The following is a 13,030-nucleotide window of genomic DNA, read 5'->3' on the forward strand; positions in this document are numbered from 1 at the left end:
TTCCTCTTCCTTTATTCAGGTGAAAAATTGTTTTTTTGTGGTTTTGCCAATATGAAGAAAGAGGGTGCAGTGAATCTACTTACAGATCAAAGACCCTGTTCACTGCAAGCAATCCACACGGACTTGCGCGTCTGAAGTCCGTACCAAAATTTATCCCTTGTCCAGCACACCGTGAGCCTGACTAAGGATTCCAGATTATCGCTTTTGAAATACGTCGGCCGTCTAAGCGTGACAGTGCGCTAGAAAATAAGTGTTGCTTTCGGGCTTCCAGAGGACACAGACTTTCGGCGAGAAATACTCTTCATACCGGGGACTATCTGTACGGCAGTGAGATGCTGGCAAGCTTTGTCGATGCAGCTAGCTTGCGTAGCTTCCCTTTTCAAGGATGGAAGACTTAATCCTTAAAAGGAGTCCGGTGAATGAAGGTCGTTATCAGAAACAGAATTTTGGTGTACGGATGGCGTTACATTTGGGTATTAGCGACTTCAAAGGTGACTTTTTAAAATCCTTTTTCTCTATTATGCTGATGGGAAAGATGGGAGTTTTCAGAGGCCTTATTTTTCTGAAACAGCATTTTTGGCTGTTTATGTGCCTTTTTCATGAAGAATAATGCGTAAAGTAAGCAAAATTTTCCAGAAAATGCCTTTAACATGACAGCAACTAGAATCAATTGCATAAGGTAATTTGTAATTGTATGATAAAAAAGTTCTGGGTGGTAATTTTATGGCCCCGAGAAAGAAAACAAAACAATAAATGCAGCTTTTGCCGAAAGCGCATAACATTAGTCCTGCTTGTGCAGAATAACCGCTCTTACTCTCATATAAGACTTCATGGCTCTGCATATAGTAACTCTTAGGACACAGGTACATTAGTGAAAAAAATAAAAGACAAATATAAACAATAATCGACGAAATTTTAATCTACTTTCGAGCTCTAATGTATTCTGCAAACATCTAGAAAATTGCTAACCAAATTCATAGTCACAGCTTTTAGTACAACTACTGTACAGCCAATTTTTGAAAAACATTTTCGAAGCCTTGCACAAACCAAAAAACTAGCCTTAAAAGGATGACTACAGAATTATGTGCGTTCCGTCGTGTAGCTACGGCTCCAGCATTTTTAACACCGGTGTAGAAACAATTAAGGACTAGACGGTCAACATGAGAACGAATACAACAGCAATAGCGCGAAACTTGCTCTTACATTCTATAGCGCGAAAAAACTTTTTTCAATTATTTGAGACTCTTGTCTTCCCTCAGAAACAGAAGAAGGTTCAAAACTAGTTGTGCTTTGCGCAGTTTTTCTTAATCCTGCTTTCCGCTCTCACATTAGTTAATAAACTGTCTGCCGTAAAGCGCAAGAAACCGTACATAACATGCAGTGGTTCTATTTAAAAGTGAACTGGGGCGTGGATGGACTGGGCGGAAAAGGCTGAAGCTGCGAACTCAAACTTTTTCTGCGTGTCGCCTGGCACTCGCTGTTCCCCTTGCTCCCAGCCATCAGAAACAAGACGCACCCGCACAACCCAGACGCACGTGCATCGGACCGCCAACAAATTCTCCCTGAACCGGGGACCAAACGAGGTCCTTTTATTTGAGTTGCCAGTGTTTGCACACGACCTCATACCTCCATTTCCTCTGCTTCGTTTTTTTTCTTTCTTCCCTGTCTCCCGCTATTTGTTCCTGGGCCCGTGGCTGCCGCGCTGGCTGCTTCCATGTTTCGGAACCGCCAACGAGGCCCGCATTGTTTTGCACTTGTTTCCATCCCGCTCTCGTTTGAAATGTCGGCGAGGACCGCGAGGTGCCCGAGGTGCAAAACGTCTGCTGTCACCACTCCTGGCTCGCGTTTGCTGTTTGAGCGCGCCAAGCCTTGCGCCATGGAGCTCGATTTATTGTGTTCTTTCCTTTTCTTTTTTTCGACGAAAGAGGGCAGCACACAACGTCGATGGGTCGATGCCACCGAGCATGGTGGCGCCAACTACAGCTTCATTTCAAGGGGGACTTTCCGAACGCACACCTAACTACCAGCTAGACTGGTTGGCTAACCTTTGCAAGGACGTAAAGCAATTAAAGAGAACGTGGGTTATCTTTATGTCACTGGCGGAACCAAAATAGCAGGAGGAAGTTTTTGCTGTTATCAAGCTTGCTTTGTGTATTTTTGTCTACCGGTATTGAGCCTACCTGCATCACGGGCATGTGATGACTTCCTGTGGGTGGTTAACAACATTCAGTCATGTTGACCAGTGTTAAATGGAAACTAAAAGACAATAAGGAAAGGAGACATGCTACGCTTGCAACTGATATTTCCTAACCGGACGAAATTAGGTATGCAAACATTTCCTTCTTGCGCCTGTGTTGCTACCTTTAGCTGCAATCGGGTCATATCATTTATTTATTTATCGCAGTACTCATAGCACCAAAAAAAATCTAAAACCCATGAATGTGTTGAAAAACAGATATTATTCACTAAAAGAAAACAAAAAAATTTCCGGTTAAAACCGTAAAGCCGTGGAACGTGAGCAAGAATTGTAAAAAAAACAATCGACTTTATGCGCCAGTTAAGATGCCGGAAATCAACGAGGCAACCCAGTTTAGAGCCTTGGCGGCTAACGTCTTGCATGAGCCCCCCAGAAAGGAAGCCACTCTTAGAAAATAGGCTTTATTGCCTAACAAAGCAACTTTAATGTTTAGCAGAAGATACAACACTTCGATGGGCAGAACATAAAAACGTTTTATTTGCATCGCTTTCAGCTGCCGCAAGGACGGGCCATGGACTTCCATGTAGGCAAAAACAAAATGAAAGCGGACAATTTTGGGACACATAATTTCATTGCGTGTAGGGTGCGGTAGCAAACCTGCAGTTGGCGCCTGAGCGCGATGAAGTGCTTGTCTGGGGACGCTACTTCTGGTTTTACGTGACGTCACTTCTGGGTCTGGTGACGTCACTTCCGGACTACAGCACGAGCTATGACTGTTCATATGATTACTCACATACACATACAGAGCTACCTCCCATAGCATTAGGGCATTGCTATACTATACCGAAACACAACTGCATACTGCCTAGACTCCGGTTCGTTAGCCCGTCGAATAGTTAACTAACATCAACTGCGGCAGACGCATTTACAATACGTGAGCAGCTTCTTGACCAATCGCACGGCAACAACTAGAATGGGCGAGTGTGGATCGGTTCGTATATACAAGCAAAACAAAGGCACGCCACAAAGATCGATCACCTCCCGGCTCCTGTTCAACATCGCCATGACGCGAGTCGCTCGAACACTACAGGAAATCCCGGAGATTGTATTCATACTGTATGCTGACGATATCACGACTTGGACACGCAAATGTTCCCTGGCGGAGAAAGAACAGCAACTGAGCCATGGCGGCACATTAGCCTTTGTGCATGCCGCCTTAAATGTGACCACTTTCCATACAAATACTTTGCTATGGCTGCTGTGAGCCCTGTCCTGCGTCTCTGTTTTATCGAGAAGCCAACTTCATCACACCGATAGCTTAGCAGGAGCGATTCACACTAACTGATCATTTCGATTTTAATTTACACTTGCCGAAACGGAAGCTGGGCACCCCTTCTTATTCGCGTAAGACCAGACCGCAACCAATGAGCCCCAACGAAATGCACTAAGGCGCATTACTGTTTATAAAATTAAATTTTTACTGACGATAAAATACACACAACAGATTTTCAGGTCCCTGCGAGTTTCTAACCCACACCCCTTACGACCACAACTGAACAATGCGTTTCTAGCAGGTATTTCCACGACGAAATTTTTGATGTTTAGGCTTAGCGTCCAGAAGCGATTGCTCTATGACAGACAAACAGCACGCACAAGCCCGAAACCGAGCTAGGAGACCACGCTACCCACGATTGAAAGAAATCAGCCGTGTCGGTGACCGCAGGATAAAATAATCGATAAAAACAAGGGAAAATGCGTTCGCGCTACTATTCCGCCTCGCACCACGAACGACAGCATGAAGCAACGGCTTCTTCATAACATAAAATTAGCGCGCAGAAACAGATCCTAGAGACAAAAGTGTAGGAAGGACGCTGAATGAAGCCGGATAAAAACAGTTGCGTCGATGAAGAAGAAGAGTGCAAGGTAGAGGAGAAAATATGTCCGTGGGACAGTTTCGACTGACGCCACACGAAAGAGAGGACAAAGCAACAACGGACCAGAGCTTCTGCCATAACAAGTTGCAGTAGGATTGCCTCTACAAGCAGCGGGACACGAAAAAGCAGCAAACATCTTGTGCAGTGGTGCCTCCAAGAGAATATGTAGACCGGCTAAGCCTTCAAGACCCCCTTGGCGACCCCTTTGGGAAGCTTGAGCGATGCTGGTGAGGATTTACTTGAAGGTAACGTTTCGCTTCTTGATCGCGCCTTACTAAGCGACGGAACTTAATTGCAGCGAATTGAGTGCATTATGCTGTGTTTGTCGACAGCGCTCGGCGCGTATATGTGCGGTTACTCGTATGCGGTTACGCAGCACGCATGCATTCTTCCAGTCGGGTAGTCAAGGTCTAGAACGAAATTGACGTCAATGCTTTCTTTTCTTTTTTTGGTGTCCACGTGGTCTCCGCGATTTGCGTTGCCGTGATCGTGCTTTAAAATTAAAGAGAGGAGGAGCGATCGCTAATTCGTGAATCGAGAAATTACGAATAAAAAAAATCGTATAACGCGGAAATATACAACAGTGGCGCTCGATAAACGCATTAATCATCCGGACAATTGTTCCCCGCGGGAAGAAGCAGGAGCAAAGTATTGTGAATAATTGATAAGAGCGAATGCAAGAAATAAAGGAGGAAACAAAGGAACAGAGCCAGAAAGAAGGAAAGAAAGAAATAGAGAGAGAAAGAGGGAAAGAAAGGAAGAAATAAAGAAGGAAAGAAAGAAAGAAGGAAAGAAAGAGATAAAGAATAGAGAAGTAAAGAGAGAAAGAGAGAAAGAAAAGGAGAAGTAAAGAGAGAAAGAAAGAGACAAGTGAAGAGAGAAAGAAAGAGAGAAGGAAAGAAAGAAAGAAAGAAGGAAAGAAAGGAAGAGAGAAAGAAAGAAAGAAAGAGAGAAAGAAAGGAAGAAAGCGAGAAAGAAAGAAAGAAAGAAAGAAAGGAAGAAAGAAAGAAAGAAAGAAAGAAAGAGATAAAGAATAGAGAAGTAAAGAGAGAAAGAGAGAAAGAAAAGGAGAAGTAAAGAGAGAAAGACAGAAAGAAAGAAGGAAAGAAAGAAAGAAGGAAAGAAAGAAAGACAGAAAGAAAGGAAGAAAGAAAGGAAGAAAGAAAGAAGGAAAGGAAGAAAGAAAGAAAGAGAGAAAGAAAGAAGGAAAGAAAGAAAGAAAGGAGGAAAGGAAAAGAGAAGAAAAATACACGATCGCCTAAAGGCACTCTCCAAAGACATCACTAAGAACAATTTCAATGCACCCTCCAAGTTGCGATATGAAAAAATCATGCAGTCACAAATGTCTCAGCTCATCAGAGCGAACATTTATTTACAGTAGCAATGTAGTTACAAAGCGATGTGCTCACTAACCGTTCATACAAACGTCCAAGAAACACAAAAGAGGTCACAAAGGATTTATCGTTTGGTCCTGAAGAACATTTACAGGACGGCCTTCGAGCCTCGCATTTTGTAAAGCCCTAAGAAGTTTATTCTGTACATCTCTGGGATGCTCCAGAAAGCCGCCATTCAAGAGGAAACCCTTCATGGCGGGTGTAAACGGACGCGGTAAGGAACGAAGGAAACAGTGGCAGCGACGGTGCCACTAAGTGCTCGCGGCAAGACGCAGAAAGAGACGTTACCCAAACAACACTTTGGGATAGAATTCTTTTCAAAAGCGGACTTCCGCCATGAACCAGCTCAAAGTTCTCATTGGCGTTTTGCTGGTCAGGCCAAAGCGACTTGTCGGCTTCCACCGGATCGTCACTAAGTTTTCAGAATGAAAAACAAAATAAGGAATAAGACGGACGCCCATCCTAAATGCTACGCAGAGATGTATATCGTTCTCTTAAAAGCACCTTTTCTTCTCATAGCGATCTTGCTGCGAGCAGCGAGACTTTGCTCACTGCATGCCTTAATGACCAGAACACAGCCAACTTGAGGTTATCGCTAAAGCTTATGCCTTAGCCGCTGCGATTCTGCTGATTTAGCCGCGTGTCCATTGAACCAAAGCCAGGCTGGCAACGATCGCCGCTGGAGCCCCCGGGTCCTTGTTCAAACAAAAGCACGTCTCTTGGACGTGATCGTGGGGGATAGCGCCCTCTTTTGTTTTGCTCTGTGTGCGTATATAGGCGACACGACATCACGCGGTGAAACTGCCGGCCTCTCTTGGCTACTCTCGGGGCCACATGTTTGACCCGACATGCTTTTTCCGTTGCCTAAATGCTGCCCTCTTTGGACCGTTTTTGCATCAATACATTGTCCTGAAGTGCGGTGCTTTTGTTTGCACTGTTTCTCAGAAGATGGGGCACAGGAACGTTATTTTCTGCATTTAATATCCGTTGCTGTTGCCTTCGTTAGAGAAGGCAAGGACTGAAGATCATCGTCGTTTTGCATTTTCGCAAAGAGGCTTTGTGTATTCTTTTGTGTTCTAAGGGACAGTAATGAAATATATCATGGATGAGAGCGGAAACGCCAAAAACCTGCCGAAAAGTCTTATCTGAAGTAGAAAGCAGTTGCCGCTGTTTAGGAAAGAAACCAAGACCAATGAAAGCCTACAAAAAAATCTGGTGGTAGACGGAAGGCAACTCCAAGGTCTTAATGCAATTATTATTTGTTAAGAGAAGAAAAGACCGCATATTCTTGTTTAGTCCAATGACGTTGGCACGAAGCGAAAAATAAAATAGCTTGTATGCTGATAGTTAAGTAGTCTCACTCAAAGGCAGCCTCGATATGGGCTAGGCTAAAAGAATGTAGTAAAGACACGTATGGAGTGAAAGAATGCGGATCTCTGGCATCGGTTTATGTAAAGAGTACTGGACAATGAGCAGTTTTCCTCAAACATGTTTTCTCAATCGGTAATGCGCTATCAGACCAACATCGACAATCTTTCACGGCGGCAGCTACACAAGCTTCTAAGCCTTTAGAAAGTCCACTTCGACGGTATCGTCAAAGGCGGCACATTGCAGTGAGCGTTCACTCCCATTTCCAGACGGCCCTTGCGATCAGATGAACGCCGGTTTTCCGCTACAGCATGCTATGTCGCTTGCAACGGCACCGTTTACGACAGTCGCGTATGCAGTTATTGTCGTCAAATGAGGAGCCACCGCCTTTTCCTTGACAGGTTTTCTTCCTCTGATTTTTCAATGAATGGGGTTAGTAAATTCTCTTCCTTCTTCAGGTTCGTTTGCTTTTCTTCGGGGGAGTTCAGCCTCCTCCAAACGTGAGTTGTTCGGTGGTGTTTTGAAGCACAGGAGTCCAGAAGCAGAAGGTACGAAAGGGAAATTATATTTACAGAGTATATACAAGGCAAACTCAGTTACAGAAGCATGAAGTCACACAGACGTTTCAAGTACTGTAACTTAGAAGGCACTTATCTCACACAGAGATACTATCTCACACAGAGATACAACTTAGGGAAAATCTTACTCATCGACCGGCGGTCTCGGTTAGAGCCTAGAAGTTTTCCTTACGTGCTAAGCACGGAGCCTGGTTGGGACTTATCTCACACAGAGATACGACTTCGGAAAATCTTACTCATCGACCGGCGGTCTCGGTTAGAGCCTAGAAGTTTTCCGTACGTGCGAAGCACGGAGCCTGTTTAGGACTGCCATACCTGGCTTTTCCTTCCGTTTTTATTACGTACATAAACAAAGGCGCTGGGGCGGTCATTTCTCTTGACCCGCCCCAGTCTTTGATCAACCAATCGCTACTTAATTTCGCAGTAGCCACGGCCCTGTGGGTTGGGCATAGCCTCGAAACCAGGGCTCGAATAAATAAATAAACAAATCAAGAAAACATTCGTAAAACGCTCTCCACGCAACACCCTCGCCTTCCCCCAAGAACGCACTTTTCATCTTAAGTGCATGCACGTGCGTAACTGCCTCAAGGCGGCCACCCTCTCGTGCCGCGTCCAACCGGAAGACCTTTGTTTACCTCCCCGCATGGCTACAACGCTATCAGTCAGCGGATCAGTCCTTTGATCAGTCGCGGTGGGAAGGAGACCACCCCTTTCGGGACGGCAGGGCCACGCCGCACGTGCGCCCTCTGCCCGAGGCGTCACGGCTGCGTTCCAAAGTGGCGTCCTCCCCATGCCGGTAATTGCTTCCGCATTTGTTGCTGCACTGCGCGAGCCACGCGGGAAGTACAAAGGGGAGAGCCAGCGAGGTCGTGTACGAGGCGCGATCTTACACGTCCCCCCTGAGAGGATAAACGAGCTTGGGAGTCCGCTCGTTTAGACAAGATCAACAAAAGATCGCGGCTGTCTACAAACACAATATGCATAGAAAGAAATTGACATGCTGAAAAACGGCTCTCGGGTCACAAAGATACAACTCGCCGATACCGCACAAAAACACTCATGGACTATACACAGAGCATACACGATATCCGTCACAGTACGAGAGTCAGGGGCATGCAAGCATCCTTGCACAGAGTTCTGGCCACAGATCACCGATCACATCACAAATTGCAGCGGGTGAACGGGAACATTCACGTAGCCCGAGGGGCCATGGCTCATTGCTCCTTACCCCAGCTCGTGCTAGGGACGCGAGACAACGCGTCGGCGTTGCCGTTACAGGTGCCTTTCCTGTGTGTCACAACGACATTGTAGCGCTGCAAGGCCAGCGCCCACCTTGCCAGTTTTGCCCCATGAGGCGTGCTCGTCGTTAGATAGGATAAGGGATTGTGGTCGGAGACCACGTTAACCTGTGCTCCGAACAACCAATGGTCGAATTTCTTGAGCGCCCAAATGATGGCAAATGCCTCGCGCTCGATTGTTGACCAGCGGGTTTGGGTTGTAGTGAACCGGTGGCTGGCGAAGGCGACCGGCTCCTCTCTCCCCGAGTCTCCCATCTGGGCCAGGCAAGCTCCGGCCGCGATCGCGGACGCATCCGTGAACAGCCAGTATGGCTTGAGCATATTAGGGGTATTTAGCGCTGCAGCTTCGCAAAGCGACGTTTTAAGCTGAGTAAAAGCTTCCTGCGCTTCCCGAGTCCAAGGAATCGCGTTTGGCACGCCTCGCTTCGTCAAGGATGTGAGCGGTGCAGCGACCTCAGCGTAGTTCTCTACGTATTCGCGGTAGTACCCGCATAGCCCAAGCAGGCTTCGCAGCTGCTTTTTCGTAGTAGGCGGCGCAAGGTCGCGAACAGCGGCTAGCTTATCGGGGTCCGGTCCGTGTGTACCGCCACCCACGACGTGACCCAAGTACTTGATCTGAGCTTGTGCGATCTGGCACTTCTCGGGGCTTACCTTTAGTTTAGCTTCGCGTAGTAAGCCGAGCACGATGCTTAAATGCTTCAGGTGCTGCTGCCACGAAGCGGAGAAAATGGCGATATCATCGAGATATGCCGCCGCGTAGCTCTGGTGTCTCGACAGCAGCGTATTCATCATTCGCTGGAATGTTGCAGCGGCATTTTTTAACCCAAATGGCATGACGCGCCAAGCGTACTGCCCTTCGTGGGTTACGAAGGCAGTCAAATGCTGACTCTCGAGGGCCACTGGTACCTGCCAATAACCGCGTCTCAAATCTACGAGAGTAATGAACTTTGCGCTGCTCTGGGGCCTCGTCTTCATCGTCACGCGTTGAGCGCCGGGCTTCGGCGGGGCACCTGTCACTACCTTCTTCATATTGCTCGCCTGATGTCACGGGCAACTCTTTATTCTCCGGCTCGCCTGCCTGCGAATCGTTCGCGTGAGCCGCGCCTGTCGTTGAGACCGGCTCTAAAGTCTCCCTGCCAACGGTGAAAGATGCTGTAGTAGGGCCAGCTGTAACGTGTGCGTCGCTACGGGGGACCGCTCCGTTGCTGTGTTCGCACTGTGCTAGCAGCTCCCAGTCTTGTCGCGAGAGCAAGCAGTCCACTCCCTCCGCGAGCTTGCCCGTAATTGCGCACACTATACGTACTGCCTCTGGTCGAGCTACAAGCGTGGGGCGCCGCCTCATACCGACCGCGAGCGTAACTAGCTTCGCTTCTATTGTTTCACCGAAAGCTGAGACAAGCTTTATCTTGCCAGAAGGCTCATGAGACGCGTCTGGCATTAAGCTTTCTCGGACTACCGTTATTTCGCTACCGGTGTCTATAATCGCCGTTGTCGGTACTCCGCCGCATTCGATTTCTACCCGCTGCAGCTTTGATTTGCGCACTTCATCTGACGATCTCGGGGATCTCATTTCTGCAACCAGCGTCCTGTGTGGGTAGGCCGACTCAGCGGTTTCGGCAGCGTCCTCGCTGGCGACGGCTACTTTCTGAACCCGGGCGCGTTTATCGTTTGTCTGCGCGTTCTGCGCAGCGCGGGGGCAGTGTTTAGCGACGTGACCCTCTGCGCGGCACACATAACACTGTGTCTGCCGTTTGATGTCACTACTTGAAGGTGGGCATGGGGACCTTTCTTTCTCCGCGTGTGCGGTCGTTGGTCGCACCGCGCGCCCCTTTCCTTTAGCTTGCTCGAAAGTCTGAAGCATCTGCGATAACTCATCCGGTTTCGCCCACTTTTCGCCCTCGCGGAGGCGCACATACTCCAGACCCTCGGTGCTTAGGCTAGCTTTCATGCGATCGGCTACGACGAGAGCCACCACATCTTCCTTAGTGTCTGCCTCCCTCGAACGAAGGTAATAGTGAAAGTATGTCTTCACGCGAGAGGCGAATTGGGCCCAAGTTTCCTCCTTACGCTTTGCGGCGCGTTCGAACCGATCCAAGTACTCGACGGGGGTCAGCTTCAGCTCGCTTAATACGGCCGCCTTCACTGACTCGTAGTCGCTGCACTCGTCGTCCTTAAGACCGCGAAGCAAATACCGCACACGCTCGGTCAGCGTCGGCATGATCAAGTGTACGCGGCTGTTTTCCGGCACATCGTACGTCGTGAAAACTCTTTCCACCTCGTCAAACCAAAGCGGTGCGTCCGCGTCGCCCGGCAACTTGAGTCCCTTTAGGACTTTGGCGCATTGGGAGACTGGGTCGAGGCCCGTTCGCCGTTGTTCCCCTGATTCCGATATCAAGGGGGTCTGCCGGCCACCTGTCATCGCTATCCCAAGCTTCTGCAATTCGATGCGCTCTCGAGATTCGACTTCGAGCTTATGCTTCGCAAGCTCGAAATCCAGTTCCATGCGGCGGATTGCCATAGCATCGGAACTCGTCGTTGCAGCTACCTTTTGTAGCGCTTCTGCTATAGACTCTGATGTCGCTGCGTCCTGCTGCGACGTTTCGCCTAACTGATCATCGCCCTCTGACGTTTCGCCTGGCTGATCATAGCCCTCTGTAGCCATCCCCTTTAATGCACTCGCATTTTCCTGTCTGCGATCTGAGCTCGCCATCATGCTCCGTGTCAACACCATACGCCCGTTTACACATGAGCCATAACCACCTCAGAGGTACGCAAGGAATCCCGCTCACCCGTGCTGGTGTCGCTAGTGGGATCCGTTGCCTCTCTGTTGCCGCTGCCTCGTCTCGAGATGCAGGATGAAGGACGCCTCAGGGTCGGCGCTCTGGACTACCTTGTTCCCTTGGCTGGACCTGAAGATCGGCTCCTTCCCGGGTTCCCGGACGGTCGTTGCCTGACACTGCTGGCTTGACGGTGGTGTCGGCTCACGGTCGACGATTGCCGAATTCTGTCGTGACTGCGCCAGTAAATTCTCTTCCTTCTTCAGGTTCGTTTGCTTTTCTTCGGGGGAGTTCAGCCTCCTCCAAACGTGAGTTGTTCGGTGGTGTTTTGAAGCACAGGAGTCCAGAAGCAGAAGGTACGAAAGGGAAATTATATTTACAGAGTATATACAAGGCAAACTCAGTTACAGAAGCATGAAGTCACACAGACGTTTCAAGTACTGTAACTTAGAAGGCACTTATCTCACACAGAGATACTATCTCACACAGAGATACAACTTAGGGAAAATCTTACTCATCGACCGGCGGTCTCGGTTAGAGCCTAGAAGTTTTCCTTACGTGCTAAGCACGGAGCCTGGTTGGGACTTATCTCACACAGAGATACGACTTCGGAAAATCTTACTCATCGACCGGCGGTCTCGGTTAGAGCCTAGAAGTTTTCCGTACGTGCGAAGCACGGAGCCTGTTTAGGACTGCCATACCTGGCTTTTCCTTCCGTTTTTATTACGTACATAAACAAAGGCGCTGGGGCGGTCATTTCTCTTGACCCGCCCCAGTCTTTGATCAACCAATCGCTACTTAATTTCGCAGTAGCCACGGCCCTGTGGGTTGGGCATAGCCTCGAAACCAGGGCTCGAATAAATAAATAAACAAATCAAGAAAACATTCGTAAAACGCTCTCCACGCAACACCCTCGCCTTCCCCCAAGAACGCACTTTTCATCTTAAGTGCATGCACGTGCGTAACTGCCTCAAGGCGGCCACCCTCTCGTGCCGCGTCCAACCGGAAGACCTTTGTTTACCTCCCCGCATGGCTACAACGCTATCAGTCAGCGGATCAGTCCTTTGATCAGTCGCGGTGGGAAGGAGACCACCCCTTTCGGGACGGCAGGGCCACGCCGCACGTGCGCCCTCTGCCCGAGGCGTCACGGCTGCGTTCCAAAGTGGCGTCCTCCCCATGCCGGTAATTGCTTCCGCATTTGTTGCTGCACTGCGCGAGCCACGCGGGAAGTACAAAGGGGAGAGCCAGCGAGGTCGTGTACGAGGCGCGATCTTACAGGGTTGGTTAATGAATACAAGCTTTCAAAACGCTTCATAAAGATCTGTAGCGAGCGCTCACGTCGGCGGATCTGTATATAAATCTGTACAGCTGTCCCTATTGGAAAATGGTTAATTATAAACTGTGTGGTATTATACCAGAACAGTTGCTGGCATAATCCTCAAGGCTAACCCCACTAGTAGGTGCAACAACGCAACCTCTCACCA

At 48.6% G+C, this 13,030-nt stretch overlaps 1 protein-coding gene across 1 annotated transcript; it reads right to left on the reverse strand.

Annotated features, from left to right (window-relative positions):
• Nucleotides 1-8,685: 8,685 nt before the first annotated feature.
• Nucleotides 8,686-11,597, reverse strand: LOC149341545 (uncharacterized). The gene is made up of 2 exons (XM_089546679.1): nt 9,620-11,597; nt 8,686-9,564 (listed from the first exon to the last, which is right to left on the reverse strand). The coding sequence occupies exons 1-2, from the start codon at nt 11,498-11,500 to the stop codon at nt 8,686-8,688; spliced, it is 2,760 nt and encodes a 919-aa protein (XP_089402805.1). The 5' UTR covers nt 11,501-11,597.
• Between the last annotated feature and the right edge of the window lie 1,433 nt (nt 11,598-13,030).

Source organism: Amblyomma mixtum, chromosome 5 (genome assembly GCF_055824585.1).
Source record: "Amblyomma mixtum isolate Tamu chromosome 5, ASM5582458v1, whole genome shotgun sequence".
NCBI classification, from domain to species: Eukaryota; Metazoa; Arthropoda; class Arachnida; order Ixodida; family Ixodidae; genus Amblyomma; species Amblyomma mixtum.

Bases quoted from the DNA above. Each gene is read 5' to 3' on its own strand.
- LOC149341545 (XM_089546679.1), bottom strand. From the start codon at position 11,500: ATGGTGTTGACACGGAGCATGATGGCGAGCTCAGATCGCAGACAGGAA. The intron at 9,565-9,619 runs GTACGCTTGGCG...GCAACATTCCAG, and splicing joins TTCGTAACCCACGAAGGGCA to CGAATGATGAATACGCTGCT.